The following is a 22,329-nucleotide window of genomic DNA, read 5'->3' on the forward strand; positions in this document are numbered from 1 at the left end:
GTCATCTTCCCTCCTCCCTTCCTCTTCTGGTCTAGAATGCTTCCTACTACTACTTCATACTTTGCTTCCTGTCCCAACTCCAGGGCTCTTAGTCAAAGGTTCCTCAGCTGTAGTTGTGTGTGTGGGTCCAAATGGGCCAAAGGTAACCAGGTCAGATGGGGCTCTCAGGGTTATTTGACTTCTAATCTGGTTTTGTTTTGTTTGATATTTCAGTACGGTGGATGACTACACCCCTCACCAGAAGGTACACTTATTACACATATTGAGATATTCCCGCTTTTGCACTTTGTTTGTTTTTGTGTGTGTGTGTGTGTGTGTGTGTGTGTGTGTGTGTCTGTCTGTTTCTGTGTCTGTGTGTGTGTGTGTGTGTGTGTAGAGAGAGATGTTATCTATGTGTGTCCCTGTATGTGTATCTGACAACACCATCTGCTTCTTGCCAGAAATAAATGAAATGAAATCTTATTTTATGAGTTGATTAAGAAATGCATGGTTTGTATTTTGCTGGTGATGAGATATCACAGCACAATAGTGTGGAACAAATGTGTCCCCTACCTCATTGGTAAACATAGACATACCATATAGACACCATGGGGCAAAGGGCAATAGAATTTGTATTTCTGCCCTCAATTACCCCCCCCCCAATACGCTTTCTGTCACCCTTGCTCCTGGTTGGAATAAGGCTGTGATCTCGCTTTGTGTGTGTGTCTGTGTGTGTGTGTGCGTGTGTGTGTGTGTGTGGGAAGGGGGGGGGGGGGGGGGGGCAGAAATGAAAATGTCTGACGTGCGATCTGTGAACGTGTGAGAATTCACAGTTGTACACGCTTGGCTTCCTTGCAGAACAAAGCCCTCTTCCAGCAATTGAGTCTGAAGGAAAACTGCCTCACGCTCCGCACGGGCGCCACCAACGAGACCAAGGAAGGTGAGCAGTGGCGCGCGGCTTTCAAAGCCCTCTCTTTTCAAACGCACTGACGTACTCGCACAGGCCTTGGCGCTGACGCCGCCATTCTTTGTGCGTTACACATGATTGCCGTTATACCAGGGATGTGATGTCATGGCCTTGTTATTTCAAGTTAATTCAAGTCTAATCTGAGGCCATGAATGGAATCAGATTTGAGGGTGTTCTGCGGCGGAGCCGATTGTTAGAGCTGTAGTATTCTCTTTAGGTCACTTTTAATGAAGCTGTTTTCTGTTATAATTAGTACAGTATACTCGGTCCTCTGTGGGCTCTTTACACACTGGTGCTCCATATTTAAGTGTCTGCTCTCTCTCTCTCTCTCTCTCTCTCTCTCTCTCTCTCTCTCTCTCTCTCTGTCACTCTATTCTCTCCCTTTTCTCTCCCTTTCTCTCTCTCTCTCTCTCTCTCTCTCTCTTTGTGTACAAAACAAAACATACACAAAACGCAACAGTTTGGGAGTGCCACAACATGTGTATCCCTTCATACATTTGAGGGACTATCAGTATTTCTGTGTGCCTGTATGTGTGTGTTCATGGCAAATGAGATTGTGATCATGCCCCCTCCCCCCAGTCCTGTGCCGTGTGTATGTGAGCCCGGACTCGTTCGTGAGCGTGAGGACACGCTCGACCGTGGTGACGCAGGAGCTGCTGCGGGTGGTGGCCCAGAAGATGGAGCGGCCAGAGGAGGACATGATGCTGGCCGCAGTCACGTACAGTGGAGGTGAGCGCACGCACACACACACACACACTTACACACACTTACACACACATGCGCACACGTGCACACACACAGACACTTATGTAATGCTGTTTGCAGTCATGGTACACACACATTTACAAGTTGTGCCTATTATGAATTTGACAGCAGGAAGAGATGCAAGCACACACACCAACAGGAAGAGATGCACACACACACACAGTCTGAGTCTGACAGCCCCTGTCACAGCGAGCCATGTCATGTTGGATAAGTCCATCACGCTTGAGTCACTGTGCTGATGTGAAGGGTGTAAACGAAGCCAAGCAGACAGTCATTAGTGCAGCTCATGATCTTATCCTCATACACACACACACACACACACACACACACACACACACAGAGGACAAACACACTCACTCTGCCAGAAGGAGCGACGGGTAGTTGTTAAACTTACACACACACATACACACACATACTCTTTTTCTCTCACACATACACACACTCAATCACTTCAGTGCCTGAAGGAGAGATGAGTAGTTGTTAAATTCTTTCTCTCTCTCTCTCTCGCACACACACACACACACACACACACACACACAGGCATGTGGAAATTAAAAGAGAATGCACCATTCATCTTGATCTAATTTGATGTCTTTTCCCCTCTCTCTCCCTCATCTATTTTTCTTCTGTTCACTCTCTTTTTCTTATTCTCCGTCTGAACTCGATGCCCTTCTCTTTGTCTCACTCCATCTCTGTCAATCTTTGCTCCTCTGGATCTCTGTTGTTTTGTCTCCTTCTGTTTGTCTTGTCCCTTGATTTGTCTCCTCATCTTCATCTGTATCTGTCTCTGTCTATACCTCTCACTCTCTCTCTCTCTCTCTCTCACTACTACTCTTTGTCTGTCTGCCTGTCTGTCTCTCTATCTCTTTTCCTCTCTCTCTCTCTCTCTCTCTCTCTCTCTCTCTCTTTCTCTCTCTCCCTCTGCAGAGAAGCGAGTGCTGCAGCCTCATGACAGCATCTACTCGGAGAGCCTGACGACTCCAGGCAGACTGATGGCGTGCCGGCGGGACCTCAGTGAGATCATGGTAAAGTCTGACGCCTCACTTCCCCCATCACTCAAATCCTGGGGCAGCCCCCAGCCTCTGCTCTTTACTCACACTCTACTGCCCCGGTAACCCCTGCCTCCTGCTCTACTGCCCCTGTTGCTTCTGCTCTCGACTCACTCTACTGGCCCAGTTGCCCCCTCTATTTCTTCTAATGCCCCAGTTTCTTTGGTCAACCCCCTACAGCAGCCCCTCACATGGTCACTTCCTCCTGTTTCAATAACATTCTATTGCCCCAGTTTCTGCTGCTCTCGACACACTACTTCCCCAGTTGCCCCTCACTCTGCTACTTCTTAATGCCTCTATTGCCCCTGTTGTCCCTTCACTCTGCTCCTTCTAATGCCTCTATTGACCCAGTTGCCCCTCACACCACTCTTTCTACTACCACTATTGCCCCAGTGTCCTCTCACTCTGCTCTTTCTACTGCCTCTATTGCTCCAGTTGCCTCTCACCCTGCTCCTTCTACTGCTTCTTTTGCCCCAAATGCCCCTCACTCTGCTCCTTCTAATGCTTCTTTTGCCCCAGTTGTCCCCTCACTCACTCCATCACATAAGTCTTCATATCTAGCCTTGAAGACCAATCCCCATGTCTGCTGTTGTTGTTCTAATTACCGTTTGTTTTGTAATGAATTAATAAACTCATTAGCTACAATCATTAGTATTTAACCTCTCTGGGAAATTAGCTGGAGAAATACTGAGTCTTTTGGCTCTGGAGGATGGCGATTTCAAGGACTGCTTTACAGAATGTGCCGGAACGGCAGAGAAAACAAACTATGAAACCATCCATCTGAAACTCATTATGAGATTAGAGATGACTGGTGGTGTTATTTTTATTACAAAAGAGGAAGATTAGTTTGGAGATGGTCGAGTTAGTTTGTTATTCTATTGGGGGAATTTGTTTTTAAATTGAATTGTCAGGTCTAGCGCCGATTGATGGCTTTATATTGTTTCCCCGTTGTGTTTCAGTACTGGTGGTGAAATTGCTTATGTCTGCATTGTTCACTCCGCCTTATGCTTCAGATTACCATACATAAGCATAAACACATTAACATACATGAGCAAACAAACATGAGCAACGACATCATCTTTCAACTTGACATATAAGAATATGAATGCCTAAGTGATTGATGTCTGTGCCATGTTTCTGAAGTAATAGAGTAAAAACGTTTTTCAGTATGTGATATTAATACAGCAGTTGATTATTAACTCGGTATTACGGCAACAGTGTCCTTAAGTATCCCTTAACCGGACCCCCTCACCCCCCTCTTCCCTACCAGCCTCCCCTGACGGAGTGTCCTGAGCTGGGCCAGCGGCCGGTGCGACTCCTGGGCATGAACACGTGGGACGTGTCAATGGCACTCACCAACTTCGACTGGAGCCTCTTCAACTCTATACACGAGGTACGCAACGCTTTACACTGTTTACACTGTTAACATTCTTAACATACAGGCACAAACACATTTTATACATGTACCTATCTATTTTACCAAGTTATTATTAAACTTATTCACTGACCACTTGGTCTTTAACACTTTCACTGACATAACCTGATGTTATTGTATTGAGCGACATTGATCATCTCTCGGACTGTTGATCTTGTATGCAAGAGAAATTGCTCCTATACCTACATCAACAGGGCTCCCCAGCTTCATGCTTCTTACCATACACCACATATAAGTAAAGCTTTTGCTGGGCTGAACGGTCTTGGAGTAGATGTCTCAGTTCAAATCCATCATCTTCCTGAGCTGATCTCTGCGGAGACCTCAAAAACATGCATTTTGAGGTCATTGGAATCTTGAAGATTAAGTCACCCCAAAAATGTCAGTCTGAGCTCAGAGCTCACCTACCCTTTAAATAGCTATGTGAGGAAGAGGAGCAGTGGAGCTCACCTACCCTTTAAATAGCTATGTGAGGAAGAGGAGCAGTGGAGCTCACCTACCCTTTAAATAGCTATGTGAGGAAGAGGAGCAGTGGAGCTCACCTACCCTTTAAATAGCTATGTGAGGAAGAGGAGCAGTGGAACACCTTACAGTATGTTAGTTAGGAGGCTTCTCTGCAGTGTGACTTGTGCCCTTACAAAACAACTGAAGTGATGGGACAAAAGCGTCCAATAATACTGCAGTACAATACTAAAATACAATGCAGTGCAATCATAGTTTTATGTCCAAAATATTGCATTTCTGCACAAAATGGGCAGTAAAGTGCAGTTATTTCATTCATTCATTGCATCTCCTGCATGTAAACTTAATATAATTCCTCCAAAACTACAGATTGACACTTGAAGTAGTGCTGTGCAGGTTTTTGTATGGGTAGAGCTAACTAGGAGTCTCTCCACAGTCAGCTCCCAGGACAGGGTGTGTGAGGGTATGACTAATGCTGCTACCCATTCAGCCTCTTAGCTTAGCTTAGCAGTGCCTGTGCTAATGCTGCCTTTCAGTCCAGACCCTGGCAGGCTAGTTGAGGTCAGCAGGAACCTGTGTGTGTGAGTGTGTGTGTGTGTGTGAAGATGGTGAAAGCGGTTAGGAGGAGATCCCCCCCTCCCAGCAGGCTTGCCCCTTTCAGACCCCTTAAAACCAGTTCAATGGAGGCTGGCTGGCAGCTTAGCGACTAGCGGCAGCCGCTGGGTCTCCCTAGGCTAACGCTAATCGCTAATCGGCAGTCTGAAGCTGGGATTGGACTGAGAGTGACTGGAAGCGGCCTGTGGAGAGGAGCCCTGTTGCTGCACTGATTAAACTTTCCTCTGTGTGTGTGTGTGTGTGTGTGTGTGTGTGACTGCTCTACAGTGCAGACTGCTTGTTGCTTTTGTTGTGTGACATTTCTCTTTCTGTTTGACTCTCTTACTCATCTGATCTGTGTTTGGAGAAAGAAAAGAAAATTATTTACCAGAAAGTAAATTAAAAAAAAACAAATTGAGTCTCACATATGGTATATTCACACCACTTTCCTTCTTCCTCTCTCCCTGCTATCTCCCTCTCTCTTTCTCTCTCTCTCTTGTTCTCTCTCTCTCTCTGCAGCAAGAGCTGATCCACTACACTCTGAGCCGCCAGGCCAGCAGTCGCCACACGGTGGCGCTGGAGGTGCTGCTGCAGCGCTGCAACGAGGTGCAGCAGTGGGTCATGTCCGAGGTCCTGCTGTGCCACTCACTGGCCAAGCGTGTCCAGCTGCTCAAGAAATTCATCAAGATCGCTGCACAGTAAGACATGTGCACACACACACACACACACACACACACACACACACGCACACACACGCATACACACACGGGAGAGTATAAGAGATAAACAAACCGTGTGTGGTGTATGAGCGTGTGTGCCTGTGTGAGGGAGAATGTGGGTGTGAGTGAATGTGTGGGTTTGTTTACATTATTAAGATAAAAGGAGATTATATTTTAAAGGGAAATCAAATTTTTATAGCATTTTTCACATCCTTCCCAAGCATGAGACATAACGCTCTTTGAAGTTGGTTTGAATGAATTCCCCTTCTTTGGTTTGCTTTACACTGAGTTTTCATCATGACCCATATAACCCAGCACATCTGAACACACACTCACACACTCAGGCCACCTTCTGCAGGTCTTTGTCCAAAATAGCCTCCAGAATATAGCCTTGACTTGCCTGCTGTCCTGTCTGTGACACTGGTGTGAACTTTGAACTCTGACCTCTGACTTTGCTGACTTTAACGAAGCTGTGTGTCTCATCTGCAGCTGCAAAGCCCAGAAGAACCTCAACTCCTCCTTCGCCATCATCATGGGCCTGAACACAGCTGCGGTCAGTCGCCTCAACGTCACGTGGGAGGTGAGTGGGAAGCACATATGAAACGTGCATACCGTATGTAAACTGTGTGTGTGCCAGTGGACATACACACTGCATATGTGTGTTTATGTTGCAATCCAAATTATGTGTGGGATCGCAACGAAATATCTGTTTGCATGTGACTGTGGGAGTGTATGTGGCAACCATGTGTGTGGTTTGTCAGTATGTCGTCTGTCTGTTTGTAATCATGAGTGTGTTCTTGGCATTTTGTTTTAGGAGGATTTTTTTAGTGTGTTGACCGTATGACCGTATCACCTTTATTTCACCAACCTTCATGCGCTTCCTCGTTTTACAGAAAGTTCCTGGCAAGTTCAAGAAGCTGTTCTCAGAGCTGGAGCTGCTGACGGTAAGCAGAGTGTGACTAACTCATGGCTAGCCCACGCCGTTGCCCTGAGAAGGATCACTGTATGCCTGGAAATGGCGGTCTGGTGATAACCTTTTACCTTTTTGGGCTGTTTGTAGGACCCGTCTATGAACCACAAGGCCTACAGAGACGCCTTCAAGAAGATGAAGTCCCCTAAAATCCCATTCATGCCCCTGCTGCTTAAAGGTACTGCTGAGCACCTAACATAGGTGTTTATCTAACGTATGGCTACACTAAGTTTATGTGGTTTTCAACTCTGTGTCTGTACTTTTAATATAAAAGTTGCAGATGTTTCTGACTTATTACACATTGGATTTTGCTGAACTGAATGAAATAGTTAAGTGTGGAGGAGCATATGAACTAGGAGGGAGTAGAGGTGAATGTCTGTTAGTTTTAATTAAGCAAGGAGACATGAGTGGGAGTTAGAGTGGCATCGGTAGAGAATAACACCATGGCACAGATTTGACTAGAGTATGAGGCCAAGACCAAGTGATTACTAGCGATGAAGAGTCATGGAATGCCTTCTGTCAATCAGAAATACCAAATAATTTGACCGGACCTGATTGTTGTATGTAATGTAAATTATACAAGCTGAATAGCCTCTCTTTATATTCTCAATTGCAGACATCACCTTCATTCATGAAGGAAACAAGACATTTCATGACAACCTGGTCAATTTCGAGAAACTGGTAAGTATATATTTACACTGCTGACCTTTTCATTGGTTGGTCATTATTAATGAATATCACTTCTTTCACTTATTTCACGTATCAAAGGGCTGATACAGCAGGCACAGTTGATCTAAGGCGTAATTATTGTGGTGTTGAAACCGCAATCTGGTCTGTGTGAGACTGGGCGGTTTATTTATTTGTGACCTTACTTCCTGTTCTCTCCTCAGCACATGATTGCGGACACTGTGCGTCTCATCCGCCATTGTCAAACAGACCAGACAGGTAAGTTTTTATTTCCTTCTCATCCCCCTCTTCTTCCTTTTCCTTTTACCCTCTCTTTGCTTCCTCATTCTTATTGGTCAGGATCAGTCACATGGTTCGGCCCGTTTCATATCTGGAAACAGCCCAGACCCAGCAACAGAAATGCGTCACAGCTCATTGTCATAGGAAGGGGGGTGGTGGTGTGGGGGGTGTACATTGTTCCATCTTTTATCGATTTCTGTATGTATGAGACTGTCTCGAGGCATTTTAACGGTTCAAAATGTTCGGTTTCTTTCAGTGAAAAGAACCTTCATTCTAAACTATTTTTTGTTCTGATGTTTTCTCCTTTTGCAGGAAATGAGGGTACCCAGAGCTGCGGTCCAGAGGTGAAAGCCAGTATCCACTACCTGCACATCATAGACAATCAACAGACTCTGTTCGAGCTCTCGCACAGACTGGAGCCCAGAGCATAGAAACGACACCCCCTGCTGGACATGGTGTGTAAATACAGCCAGCTGCACCAAGTTCACGGCTCTTGGCATTTGTGTACAAATAGCACCCTCTTGTGTTTGAAATGACAAGCAAAGACCCTTCTGCCATACAGCGAACATGAACAGCCGGTCAGTGATGACAGCCTCAAAATAGGACATATGCAGGCTCACTCTGTTTGACTGACAGAAGTTAACTCACGACTGAAGTTACTGGCACTCATGTGCCAGCGACCAGTTTTTCTTTTGCCAATTTGAGGAGACACTCAGCAACTATTCTCAGCTCTCAACATGAGACATACTCCCCTGGACCTCAGCAAGGAAAGAGACTTTGAGAAAGATGTCATGAAGAAGCCAATATTTATAAGATGTTTATAAGGTGCTATGGCACCAGTTTAGACACCGAGGACCTCACTAATGGACCTGTTGGCAGGCAGACAGTTGACCTGTGGCTTGCCTGATTGAAAAAAAAAAGATAAATAAAAACAATGCTTGTCCCCCATCATGCCACAAATCTACACAGGCTACACAGACAAAATGCCTCCCCACCTCCAGTGTTGTAACTTTGCTTTGTGATGTAGGACTCATCCTTATCTAACATTGTTTTTATCCTTTCATTGACCTTGGTTTGAGGATTTCACTGGTTGGATTGGAAGCACTGATACATTGGTTCAGTTAAATGGGATCATGTGATGTTCAGTTAAACGTGACATTCCTTATAGAACTACAGAGATATCAATACAACAGCAGGCAGAGGTTGTAATATAGAACATTATTTCATTCCTTCGTCACTACTTTCTGTCGTTGTCTTTATTTTTGGTGGTCCACAAGTTACATTTTGATGTTACATTATGGTGTCCACCAGCTGTCAGACTGTGCATGTGAAGCGAAGGGGATCATATTGCATCTGCCAATTTTCAATTTTCACTTTTGTATAAAGACATATGTATATTTGTACACATATTAGTTGTTACGGAAAACCATTGGCAGTGTTACTACACAGATGGGTCAACCATATTCTTTGCCAGGATTGTGTGTTCGGAGAAGGGAGGATGTGTGTGTGTGTGTGTGTGTGTGTGTGTGTGTGTGTGTGTGTGTATGGGGGGAGGGTTGATTTGGATAGCACGTCTTCTGTTGGTGTGTATTTGGCTGTGGTGAGGCGCACTACTCTGCCACATGGTTTGTTTTGGTAACGCCATCGGGAGCCCCAACAGCTTTCGTTGCGGTGATCGATGATGTCACGTGCTAAGAAAGTGTCCTACACTCACATTGCTATTTGCACTTGTGTTTATTTTACTTGTTTTGTTTTGTTTTTTAACAGTCTGCTTTTGTAAAATAATGTGCAAGAATGTATATAGATTTATAATCGTTCTGTGGTGAAACATTGAAATTGTGTTTCTTTTGTTTGTGCCAATACATTTAAGTGGGAGAACGATGCAATATAAACCATGTAAACAGTTGTAATGCCTTATCCATGCTTTTTACACCCTTATGATGGATGCCATTCATTCACGTATATTTTCACATCTGATCCCAGAGCATTGACCTGTGCCACTTTTGGGAGACTCGACCTTAATGCTGACCTTAATTTGTTTAATTAAAACGATAATCTCACTCTTGTTGGATAAGCAAGGAAATAAATAATAATTAACAATCTGACATAAAATTGTCAATACTCAGGAAAACACATAACAGTGATCTTTTGAATAAGGACATTTTTGTGACTTACTATAAGCCATGGTTAGTTGTAATATATATTTTGCAAAAATTTAAAGAGACAAACAAATTCAAAAAATGAAAATGTCAACTGAGCTTTGGCAACATCAGTGAGTCCTTGGGATTTTGTGCTTCTACTTTCTAATCCTCTGCATCCTGTAATTTGTGAGGTTTCTTGTGGGTGTTTTAATGACCCTTTGTGGACTTTGTGTACATCTGCAAATGTGTTGTATCACTAAGTGAACAGGATAAAGAATCCTTATTTATATATCTATTTTGTTTGTTTTAATTTATGTGTCAATGCGAAGACTGGTGGAATCGCAAATGTGTCTTCTGTTTCTGTTATTTTGTGAAGAAACAGTTTTGTGTTGATATCATAATGGCAACAGACTGATCTGATCAGATTGGATCTGGGTGGTATCCCAAGTACATGGTTTTGTGACAAACCTGGCAAAGTTACCTCAAAAAGTTAATTGGTAACCCTCCTCATAGCAGAGCTCTATGGCTTCATTCTCTTAGGAAAAACAAAGGTGTATCGCTTCTTTTAGGAGGTTTACCACTTAATCTGAGTTCATTTACCAGGTTTGTCACATATTTGGAGTAGCCCCGGGCCCTGATCTAGAGATTCTGGAGAACCCGGAACGGTAATCTCACTCTTGTTGGATAAGCATGAACGGATCTGGGAGTAGCCCTGTTCTTGTTCCAATCCAGTCCAGGTCCGCTGCTACTGACGTCCTCTATGCTGTGGATGTTGCTGTGCCTTCTCCTCTTTATGTAGAGAGAGCGGGCACTGAAGATGATGAGGATGGTCTTGAAACGATTGTGACATGCCGTGTGATGCCATAACAGAATGTTATACTAATGTTCAATACTGTTCTGTTCAAAAAAAAAAAAAAATGTTGCTAAGGCAGTTTGCATGGGGTCTAACGTCAGTGCCCACTGAAACACAGTAAGAATGGAAACAAAAAAATACTTTGTTGTCAGCTGAAAGTGTAAATATAAATATGTTTAAAATATTATTTATGTTTTAAAAAAGAAAATGTTGCAAAGCAATACAGCCATGGTGTATTCACTTTCCCAGTTCTTGTTATAAAAACACACACCTGTTTTCTAAAGTATGCATTTTTACTATACAGTTCCAATGTAAATGAGCAAATAAACCATTTATGTAATGTTATTAGGTGTCCTGTTGTCATTTATATTTCTTTGCTTAAAGCCACAAGAAAAAGTGTCCTATTTCTTTGGATAAGGAATATCTTTAAGGTATGCTAACCTTAAGAGGTCTAATCCCAAGGGTAAGCCACCTATGATCAAACACTTAAAATTGGCTTGGCTCAGAAGATATGGTCATTAATTATTGGCTACTACAAAAAAAACTACTGGAAGGTCCCTATTATTTTGTTTACCTCGCTTTCAGAGGACCATACGTCGCTACTAGAAGACGTCATGTGGTTGATTTATGTGGCCATCAAGTCAACGAAGGAGACGTCCTTATTTTCGCTCAGTAGACCTTTTTCACAATGGCCATTTTGACAAGAAATAGTAAGGCAAGCACAGGTGTGAAAAAGGTCCATCAATGTCAAAAGCGAATGCCAGACTGACCTGCTTGACTGGTTTCAACACCCTGGGCAGTCAACATTGCAGCATTGTACTGTTGCATACTGTACCCTCACCAATGAAATGAAACTAGCCTACACTAACCTTACATCCATTCACCTGCAAACTAGTACACAGTAGCCTCCTGTGAGAGAAATGCCTTTGGCCTTTTACATTTCCGTTTTGTTTATCTTCATTTAACCAGGGGAAAATCACATTGAGATTGGCATCTCTTTTACAAGTGAGCCCTGACCAAGAAGGCACAGCAAACCAAAAGACAATAGACAACATTGGCACACCCACCCAACAAAACAATAAACAATAAAACAACACAAAAAAGCTATAAAAATGGCTTCCTGGCTCCAGACAAGTATATCCAGTACAAAACATGACACCAGGCCAGTGGTACCACATCAATAGAGAATACAAGTATAATGGAAATTGTATTGATAGAAATATGTTGGTGGTGGCATGTGTGGCCGCAGGGGATTCCCTAATCTCTCTCCCCTATCTCAGGCAGCGAGGCTTGTCCACACAGACCTGCAAAAACAATTAAAGCCTTTTACATGAAGATGATTTTTATATCACACACACACACACACACACACACTATATCTCTGAAACTGTAATAAGGTCACACACACACTCATATAGACATAGGCGGTAGGGGCCGCTCGGTCCACACACAGGCATACACTGCACTGACAAGATTTATGTTAAACGCATCGGTTTCCTCTATGTCGACAGGCAAGACATGGGAAATGGGAAAAATATATATTTGTGTATACACATTTCTCTTGAATGGAACCATAGGAAGACTGGATTGGTTACTGTTTCTGTTTGTTATATGACCTGAATTACTTTGAAATGAAATGAAATTGTTATGCTTCATTATATTATTATGATTCTGCAGAATGCTGAGATATCTATCAGCTTTTTGCTTTGCTTAAAGAATTAAATCTTTCAGAATCACTAAACAATAACAACAATTTTAAACAGAAAGTAAAACCATCAGTGGCCTGATTATGTATTTGTTTTCTGATAAATACATAGCCCAGCAATATGTTTGGTATGGTTTTTACAAGACAGATGATTGAAAATAAAATGTTTTTGTTGGGTACCCATTATATGATGCAGTTTGATACTTGAAAACAGCACCTTGTCAGGCTCTTTCTTATTAATTTATAAATTATTAACTTATAAGTTAAGTCTTATTAACTTATTTAATGTGTGACGTGGGTGTTATTTGTGTTACCCTGCAAAGCACTGATCAAATGATGAAAACAGTTGAACAGTGGATTTTATTTGACTGACCAATGAAGACTACAACAGTCATACAAATAGCCTATGTTTGATTGGAGATCCACATTGTTACAGATAATGGCACTGCCAATCGATTGTGACCCGATTAATCTGCTTGAAATATGAGACACTGATGGGAATATTGGTGTTGTTAGACCTTGTTTTGTTGTTTTCAAAGCTGTCATTAAAATTGAATGAATTATTAGCCTAAATATAGACAACATATTTTCCCCCAGAATAAGGAACCACACAATTATGGACACTGCTGTAAAACAGCCCTCCTACCAGAGCTGGCATCTTAGACTCAGTTTGGGATTTTTATTGTTAAAAATCAAATATTAAAGATTGTAATACTTTGCTCTTAACCATTTTCAGACAGTTTCAATAAATAAACAAATACATGACATCAGCAAGATGTAGGCCTGTAATGTTTTGACAGTAGAGTGACACAACATTTGGCTGTGTGAATTAAACAGTTTGTAGGCTATGAAGCTGCAGCCTGTACACGTGTTGATGAATATTACCTAATCACTTTGATATGGGAATTGTTATCATCATAGATGCTTGAGCTTGACCGTGATTAAATTAGACCCTTATGAAAATATTAGCAGAGGATGGTTTCGATCCATCGACCTCTGGGTTATGGGCCCAGCACGCTTCCGCTGCGCCACTCTGCTCTCACACCAACGTCGAAAGGAAATGGAAGAGTTTTACTCAATGTACCTTTATGTGTTTATGAGATAGATGTGTTGTTGTTATTCTTAAATGAGTCGTAAAATTACGTTTATATATTAGTGTAATAGTCAAAAAGTGTTACAAATTTATGTTTCCTCAAAAGTGACGCTGTATTCTAATCGTAAGGTGTAGCCTAAGCCTATTTTCCCTCAGACACCTGCACGTTAGGAGGCAGTAGAGGCACACTTCTACAGTCCGTCGACGAAGAACCATCGGTCTGTGGATTCAACGACAATAAGACAACAGCGGAAAAAAGTTGCGAAAAGCGTCAAAGTAAAACCCAGTTTAAAAATCTGGTTTTATATATTTTAACCTTTTGCACAACATATGTCAGTCTCTGCTGCTAACGAACACCGGCAATCTTTAGTGAAATAAACTTGCATTTTGGTATTATTTTGCTTATGATAGGCCTACATAGTTATGGAGCTCAAAATCCAGGTAGTTGCATTACACACAACAGCCGCCTGAGGTGACCTCACCCATAACATTTCATCAAATTGTTGCTTAATACCCCCCCCCCCCCATCCCCCTTTAAATATGCACAACTTGCTGTCACCACTATATTTTATTCCTTCATTATTAATTGAAAAACCAATAAATAGTGCCGACTCTTATTTTGAAGGATATTGGCGGCCTTATTGAAATTTGACATATTGTCGCTGGCTCCACGCAGCTGTGAGTGCCGATTGTTTTGTTTACCTCGCTCTAAGAGGACCACCATACGTTGCCCCCTGCATGTACCAGAAGACACCACACACGTTGTATTTGATTGTTCTTGTCCGCCGAGCCAACGAAGTAGACGTCCTTGTTTTTACTCAACAATCAATGTCAACACAAGACTGACCTGCTAGACTGGTTTGTTTGGAACCCATCAGTGCACACACCAATCACGCAAATGAAACTACCAGTTTACTGATCTCTCAAACCCATTATCTGTCTGTGTAATTAGCACAGACTGTCCACATTGCTAGCTTCTCGGTAAACCAAAGTTCAGGATGACTTCCGTAGCAGGCGAAAAACCATCAACCTCAAAGAAGAAGAATGAGAAGAAAATCGCGGCCAAGGAAGAATATAGATTGCTATCCAACACCATGGGCGTCATGAACAACCTGAGAAGACAGGTATGAGTTTTACAGGCGCATGGAGGACATCGTGCAGCCCTCGGCCTCATTGGATTTGTGTAGTCTTTGTTTTGCTATGTGGCCTGGGGCAGCAGGGGTGACTCGTGTTAGTGTAAGCTTCCTGCCGTTAGCCTACCATGGAAAACAGTTGTGCAAAATGCATTACTATAATTAGGCTTGAGTTCACTGTGTCTTGCATTCCCCTACAAGCATGAATCACATATCTACAGTGTAGGCAAAATGTGCAGTTGTCATTTCCATATTCTATGGTACTAGAAAAATAGATGTGTGTTGTTGAGTTGTCATTTCCATATTCTATGATACTAGAAAACTGAAGATGTGTGTCGGTGGATGTTGCTGTTATGATTACCTACCCACAGGGCACTCTCTGCGATGTCATCCTCGTGGTCCAGGGCAAGCAGATTATGGCTCACAGAGTGGTGCTCGCTGCAGCCAGCCATTTCTTCAACCTCATGTTCACCAGTAAGTATGACAATCATCCTGTCTGCAGCCAACGTGTTTCCAGACACCAGTGACTGATTGCAGACACCCACTTGCTGCTGCAGTGACATGGATGACCATGGAATCGCTAGTCAACAATGAGTGATGGCCTAATAGAAGACTTTTAGGAATGTTGTCAATACACTCACGATCAGTATCTTATTTTATCTCCTGTACTTGATGTCTTCAGCGCATAATATTCTGTGTGCTTTCAACATTCATCTTTTCACTTCAGTGCCATCAGTAGGCCTACCAAATGCATACAAAGACAAATAGAGAAAGGCATTGAATTTGTTGGATGGTATATTGCAGTCAGTGCGACTATGGCATTAAAAGACCAAGGAAACACATGTCAACAATGTGTGATAGACATATCTTTAGAAATATCTTTAAATATCGTCTGTCGTCCAGTAGGCTGCTTGCTGTCATTAGCCCACACTATTCTGTGTGCATTCAACATGAGTCTTTTCATGTCAGTGAAATCTCATCCGTGTCAATCCAGATCCAAAGACAAACAGAGAATGACACTGAATACTGTATGTTGGATACCATACTGCAGTTTGTAACCCCCAGTGCGTTCAGTGGGTTTGCCTATGGCATGTAAGTGAATGCTATTGTAGATAGTTATGTAGCACTTGTGTACTGATGAGTACCAAAGGGTGATAATGTGTAATGTGTATATTGTGGGATGTGATGTGATGGCGCTATTGTACAGATATGTGAAAAAGAATTGCCCCATGGCAACAATAAACTAATTAACTAACTAACTACTCCTCGTAGCCAATATGATGGAGTCAACGGCCCATGAGGTGGAGCTGAAGTGTGCAGAGCCAGAGATCATTGAGCTGCTGGTGGAGTTTGTCTACACTGCACGGTAAGGCCGCCTTTTTTATTTTTTTACTAAATACAGTGTTGTGGATAGAGTTTAAACTGTGGTTTTGCACACTTCCGATGTTTTTATATACATGGGCCATATACAGTAGGACCATATATGTGTGTGTTTAAACTTTGTATCATGTCTAAGATTAATGAACTGCTGATTTGTAAATCCCCTGAATGAGGCACCAGATGTGAGATGTGTGTTGTTGTATACAATGCATTTGTTCCACAAAACTGAAGCTTTTTTTACTTGATGCTGTGCTGTGGATGGTGTTTAAACTGTGATGTTTTTACATGATGTGTGTTTAAACTTTGCATCATGTCTAATTGAGTGAATGCCTTTTTCTCCTTTCTCCTTATTGCAGCATCTCTGTCAACAGCAGTAATGTCCAGTCCCTGCTGAACGCTGCCAACCAGTACCAGATAGAACCTGTGAAGAAGATGTGTGTAGACTTCCTTAAGGACCAAGTAGATGAAACCAACTGTCTGAGTAAGTGCAGCATTGAAACAAGAACCCCTTGAACATAGTGCTGTATTTTTTTTATGTGTTTTTGTCTGACTGAAATTATTTCTGACTTTTGTAGTCTAATGAAACTAGATATAATGATTTTAAAATGTGATGATTTGCTGCACAAATAATCTGTCAATAGATTTGTTTTGTATTGGTTCATTTATACAAAATGAATGTGTTTGTAATTCTCTAAAAATGCTTCAGAAAGCAAATTAACTCCTCCTTGTGGTTTGTTGTACATTGAACTTTCCTGTGTGTTTGTGTGTGTGTGTGTGTGTGTGTGTGTGTGTGTGTGTGTGTGTGTGTGTGTGTGTGTGTGTGTGTGTGTGTGTGTGTGTGTGTGTGCGCACGTCTTCTAGGCATCAGTGCTCTTGCTGAGTGCCTGGACTGCCCAGAGCTGAAGGTGGCAGCGGACGACTTCATCCACCAGCACTTCACCGACGTGTACAAGCTGGATGAGTTCCTGCAGCTGGACGTGTTTCAGGTCACTCAGCTGCTGCAGCAGGACACGCTCACCGTCAGAGCAGAGGATCAGGTGGGTTGACCCACGTTTAGTTGCAGCGCCACAGCTGTGGAAGCAGTTGCCCCTGGACATTAAAAATACTCCCTCCATCTTTGCATTTAAGTCTAGGCTCAAAACCCACCTTTTTTCGTTGGCCTTCCCAGCTTCCTAACCCTCCTTTTGTTGCTATATTGTAACTCTTTGTATGTCCCCTGCTGTTGTTGCTCTTATTATTGTTGTTGTGTCTGTCTGCTGTTGTAGGTCTCATACTGTCTCATACTGTATTTATTTGTTGTTGAAGTCTGTGTTTAAAAATGTATAAATAAATGTTACTTACTTACTTACTATACTTTGCCATTGGTTAGACCAGCCTGTAAATTATACTCGGTTTACATTTCTCACACTGAAGCCTAATATGCCTTATAATAAGCCTTATGGTTCTTTCCTTTTCATCCACAACTTTAACTTTTTATGTATCCAGAATTTTTAATGAAGCAACTAACTGAAGCATTTTGCTTTCTTGAGCTCATCTGAATGTTGATACCTCTCACCATAACATTTACTGGAAATAGAGTTTTTATATTGATGTTGATGTTGATGTTTTGGTGGTTTCATAGAGCAGGGAGACTAAACAATCAACCTCAGTAATGATAGTGTGCTTCTTCTAACTGCTTAACGACTGTGTGTTCAGATATATGACGCTGCAGTGAGGTGGCTGAAGTACGACGTTCTGAACAGGCAGAAGTACATAGTGGACGTTCTGGGTAAAGTGCGCTTTCCCCTGGTGTCCAAGGGCTTCCTCAGTAAGACCGTTCAGGCCGAGCCACTCATTCAGGACAACCCAGAGTGCCTGAAGATGGTCATCAGTAAGTATGAACAGTTGTTACACCGCTACACCTTTAATGTTTTCATTTTTGGCTTGTCTGCTGGTGTGCCAGGACGCTGCGCCACAGAACCTACTTGTTATGCCCAATGACTATGTAGTAGAATTCTTTCTACAGTAGACTTCTGTTTTGTTGTTTTCTGGCCTTGCCGCAGTTGTGTATGATGCAAAATAGTGTAGACTCAATCAGATGTGTGTATGAATAACAGATGTGTATGAGTGGTGATCTGGTGATATATACTGTATATATACAAACACACACACACACACACACACACACACACACACACACACACACACACACACACACACACACACACACACACACACACACACACACACACACACACACACACACACACACACACACACACACACACACACACACACACACTTGACCCTAGTAGAAGACTGAGTGTGATGTGTTATGCAGGTGGGATGCGTTATCACCTCTTGTCTCCTGAGGACCGTGAGGAGCTGGGGGAGAGCAGCCGTCCACGCAGGAAGAAACACGACTTCCGCATCGCTCTCTTCGGCGGTTCACAGCCCCAGTCCTGCAGATACTTCAACCCCAAGGTAACACACACCCCTACAGTATCATTAGCCACCCTCTAATATGTTGTGCCATCATTAAGGCCTTCCCTGTTATATTATAAGAACAGCTGTTAGAGTAAATTCTGTTTTGGACATGGTCATTATGTATGTATCATGTTGTATCACAGTATCGTAATGCGTATGATATTGTAAGGTTGGAGGCAATGCCCAGTTTTCTTTAGGTTGGATCATTTAATTATTGATATATATGTTTACATGTATGATTGATTGTTTACCTAATAAGTAAACTCATGTTTGCACACCTTCTCTTTCCCTTGGTCTCCGCCATCGGCAACATCAGGACTACAGCTGGACAGACATCCGATGTCCGTTTGAGAAGCGCCGGGACGCCACAGCCGTGTTCTGGGACAACGTGGTCTACATCCTGGGCGGTTCGCAGCTCTTCCCCATCAAGAGGATGGACTGCTACAACGTGGTGAAGGACAGCTGGTACTCCAAGCTGGGGCCACCCAACCCGCGGGACAGCTTGGCCGCCTGCGCCGCCAAGGGCAAAATATACACCTCAGGAGGGTCGGAAGTGGGTGAGTGGGACAGAGCTGGAGGTCTGACTTTGTGTGGCTTGATGGGCTAACATATAATGGTCAGCTCAATCTTTTTATGCATCTTGTGTTATTATATGTTGATTACAACACTTTTTTGGTTTGCCTGGAAGGTGTATATAAGTATATAAGTATATATACTCTTTTGATCCTGTGAGGGAAATTTGGTCTCTGCATTTATCCCAATCCGTGAATTAGTGAAACACACTCAGCACACAGTGAGGTGAAGCACACACTAATCCCGACGCAGTGAGCTGCCTGCAACAACAGCGGGGAGCAGTGAGGAGTTAGGTGCCTTACTCAAGGGCACTTCAGCCGTGCCTACTGGTCGGGGTTCGAACCGGCAACCCTCCGGTTACAAGTCCGAAGCACTAACCAGTAGGCCACGGCTGCCCAAAGGCATGGGTTAAGGTTAGGATTAGGTGCCTTTAAGTCGACGGTGGCAGCGCTGCCTGGAAGACGAAGTTGGGGGCTGAAAACACCAAGAAACCAAACACCATCGAGCACCTTCACACAATCGTCAAATGGCATTTGGTAACAGCATGACATATACAAAATAATGCTGAATGTCAGTGTTGATACTGCCTAAGAGCTAAGAAATACAAAAAAATGTGTTTTCTGTTTATTAACAGTCTATTAAATGTATTGAAAGTGTAAATGTTCCTCTAATGTATCTCTAATTGATGATCTCCTTTCCACCGTGGCAGGAAGTTCGGCACTGAACCTGTTTGAGTGCTACGACACGCGGACGGAGACGTGGCAAAACAAGCCCAGCATGCTGATGCCTCGCTGCAGTCACGGCATGGTGGAGGCCAACGGCCTCATCTACGTCTGCGGAGGCAGTCTCGGCAACAACGTCTCCGGGAGGGTCCTCAACAACTGCGAGGTCTACGACCCATCCACAGATGAGTGAGTCAAGGAGTGTGGAACTTTACTGGAATGTAACTTCTAAAAACTGGTGGGAATATGGTGCTACAAAAATAACTTTGGAGAATCATGAAACAATGTGATTAATAGCCAGGTATCACCAGAAACAATTCAATTGGTCTGTATCCCTGTCCGCTTGAGAGGGACTTCAGAGTCAAATTATTTTGGTTCAAATTAAATGCAGGCTCACAGATCCTGTTAATTATTCCTGTTAAACAACAGCTTTTGCTTACTCTCCAGATGGCGGGAGCTGTGTGGCATGAGAGAGGGCAGGAAGAACCATGGGCTAGTGGCGGTCAACAACAGGATATACGCTGTCGGGGGGCAGGGAGGACTTGGTGAGTTCCTCTATGTAAACAGAATAATGTTTCTACTGCAAATGTATAATTTCTGCAATGCAAAGCTGATGGATGATGTGTTTGAATTTTATATATCTTCATTAAATCGTGTTTGCATGTACCCATTAATTGTATAACACTTTAACATAAACTAAACAAATCCATGATCTTGTACAGTTTCAGTTATATAAATTTGGATTATTACGTGAAGAAATGTCTGTAATGACACTCTGAATTAAAGGTGGCTGTGACTCATGGAGTATTTTGATCAATTGTGATTCCTACGTGACTAATCTTCTAATGACTGTATGATAGGTGGCCTGGACACGGTGGAGTACTACGAGATCGGCACCAACGAGTGGAAGCCAGCCGCCCACATGCCGTGGCGCGGTGTGACGGTGAAGTGTGCGGCGGTGGGACCGGTCATCTACGTATTGGCCGGTTTCCAGGGAGTGGGCCGCCTAAACCACATCCTGGAGTACTACACAGAGACGGATAAGTGGCTATCATGCACCAAGGTGCGTGCCTTCCCAGTCACCAGCTGCCTCATCTGCGTGGTGGACACATGCGGCGCCAACGAGGAGGAGGTTGTGCCCACCGACACCCTGCACGCGTCTCCATCTGCGTCCACGTCATCGCCCTCCTAGCGGTTTTGCACATGATGGAGAAGACTGTGTTTGTCTGTGTGTGTGTGGACCTTACTAAACCCTTGCCTCACAGCAAGCAAGGTGAACTTCCATTCACACTAAACACACAAGCACTGAACTCTACAACTTCCCTGGCCCTGGACTTCTGGCTCTCCCATGCATCCTCCTGTCTCTCCTGTGTGAAATAAGCCTGCCTTTAAATAGGCTAGGCAATTACCCAATTAGGTCTTGGGCTAAACCCAAGGGTGTATATAGGGTGTATGGGGAGTGGTGCTCTGTACCATTAACCCAATCACAGTTAACATCAACAGCTTAATACAGACACATACATACAAAAGACATAAACCCATACACAGCCATAAACCTGGAACTGAGTACAGGTGAGTGTGTTTGGTTGCAGTCCATGCAGATGTGGCACAAGGCCGGCTTTTAAAAGTTTGTCATTGGGGAAAAGGAAAGGGCTCTTTTTTTACTGTGTGTGTGTGCGTGTGTTTGCGTGTCTGTGTGTGTGTGTGTGCGCACACGCACGCGTGTGGAAGGGTCAGTGCTGCCCTTTCTGGTTGTTTCTCTAAATATTGGTGAAAGATGTGTTTTACATTTGTTTTACACCATGAATGAAAGTGGAAACTTTCTTTCAACTTATTTTATGGCTGCAATATGGACAGCTGTTGTCCATTCAAGGAGTTTGCTAGAAACCCACAGCAATAAATAAATAAGTAATTTTTTCAATGGGAATGTTTTAACTTAATTTGGGTACCTTTATGTATGTAAGGGAAAAAATGTGTTACTTCCATTATACAGGACGATTGGAGATCAATCTTCCTGTGTAAAGCTGTAATCAGAGAATCCTCACATGACCTATGTGTGGGGCACCAGTTGTCAAATTCAAGTTGTGTATATCATCTCTATTTTTTGAAATGGCAACTTTAACGAAGTAAGGATGTTTATCTGAATGAGCATGGCCGTTGTTATCTGTGGAGCCGTAAAGGATGTGCAGCCCACAGCCGAGTGAACATGCTTAGGCCTACTGAGAGCATCAGGGACATGCAGATACAGAGTGTCTTTATTGACCATGTTTACTTCTGATATGTTATTGCTGATACGTTTAACGCTTGCAAGGGAACTTTGTTTTTTCATTAAAATTATGGAAATTGTCAATTGCCTAACA

The 22,329-nt window shown here is 43.1% G+C and overlaps 2 protein-coding genes across 3 annotated transcripts in view; both read left to right on the plus strand.

Moving 5' to 3' along the window:
• rapgef5a (Rap guanine nucleotide exchange factor (GEF) 5a) overlaps positions 1–11,242 on the plus strand; it is a 78,276-nt gene extending 67,034 nt beyond the window's left edge. For both annotated transcript variants that reach the window (XM_076302144.1, XM_076302145.1), the window contains exons 15-26: positions 214–244; positions 838–919; positions 1,526–1,675; positions 2,639–2,736; positions 4,031–4,153; positions 5,768–5,946; positions 6,457–6,547; positions 6,861–6,911; positions 7,028–7,115; positions 7,554–7,618; positions 7,828–7,882; positions 8,216–11,242. In XM_076302144.1, coding sequence (XP_076158259.1) covers positions 214–244; positions 838–919; positions 1,526–1,675; positions 2,639–2,736; positions 4,031–4,153; positions 5,768–5,946; positions 6,457–6,547; positions 6,861–6,911; positions 7,028–7,115; positions 7,554–7,618; positions 7,828–7,882; positions 8,216–8,334 — 1,132 coding nt within the window. In that variant the 3' untranslated portion in view covers positions 8,335–11,242. The remainder of the gene's footprint in view (positions 1–213; positions 245–837; positions 920–1,525; positions 1,676–2,638; positions 2,737–4,030; positions 4,154–5,767; positions 5,947–6,456; positions 6,548–6,860; positions 6,912–7,027; positions 7,116–7,553; positions 7,619–7,827; positions 7,883–8,215) is intronic.
• A 3,103-nt stretch (positions 11,243–14,345) lies between these two features.
• Positions 14,346–22,319, plus strand: klhl7 (kelch-like family member 7). Its single transcript, XM_076302146.1, has 11 exons — positions 14,346–14,819; positions 15,200–15,302; positions 16,101–16,194; positions 16,565–16,689; positions 17,070–17,245; positions 17,904–18,078; positions 18,529–18,671; positions 18,991–19,231; positions 19,957–20,158; positions 20,417–20,514; positions 20,830–22,319. The coding sequence occupies exons 1-11, from the start codon at positions 14,694–14,696 to the stop codon at positions 21,159–21,161; spliced, it is 1,815 nt and encodes a 604-aa protein (XP_076158261.1). The 5' UTR covers positions 14,346–14,693; the 3' UTR covers positions 21,162–22,319.
• Positions 22,320–22,329: the final 10 nt, after the last annotated feature.

The sequence above is a fragment of the Alosa pseudoharengus genome, unplaced genomic scaffold (assembly GCF_046254945.1).
Source record: "Alosa pseudoharengus isolate Yale_2024_CS ecotype anadromous, Long Island Sound unplaced genomic scaffold, YU_APseudo_1.1 YU_APseudo_1.1_scf_23, whole genome shotgun sequence".
NCBI classification, from domain to species: Eukaryota; Metazoa; Chordata; class Actinopteri; order Clupeiformes; family Clupeidae; genus Alosa; species Alosa pseudoharengus.

Bases quoted from the DNA above. Each gene is read 5' to 3' on its own strand.
- klhl7 (XM_076302146.1), top strand. From the start codon at position 14,694: ATGACTTCCGTAGCAGGCGAAAAACCATCAACCTCAAAGAAGAAGAAT. The intron at 20,159-20,416 runs GTGAGTCAAGGA...CTTACTCTCCAG, and splicing joins TACGACCCATCCACAGATGA to ATGGCGGGAGCTGTGTGGCA. The intron at 20,515-20,829 runs GTGAGTTCCTCT...ACTGTATGATAG, and splicing joins CGGGGGGCAGGGAGGACTTG to GTGGCCTGGACACGGTGGAG.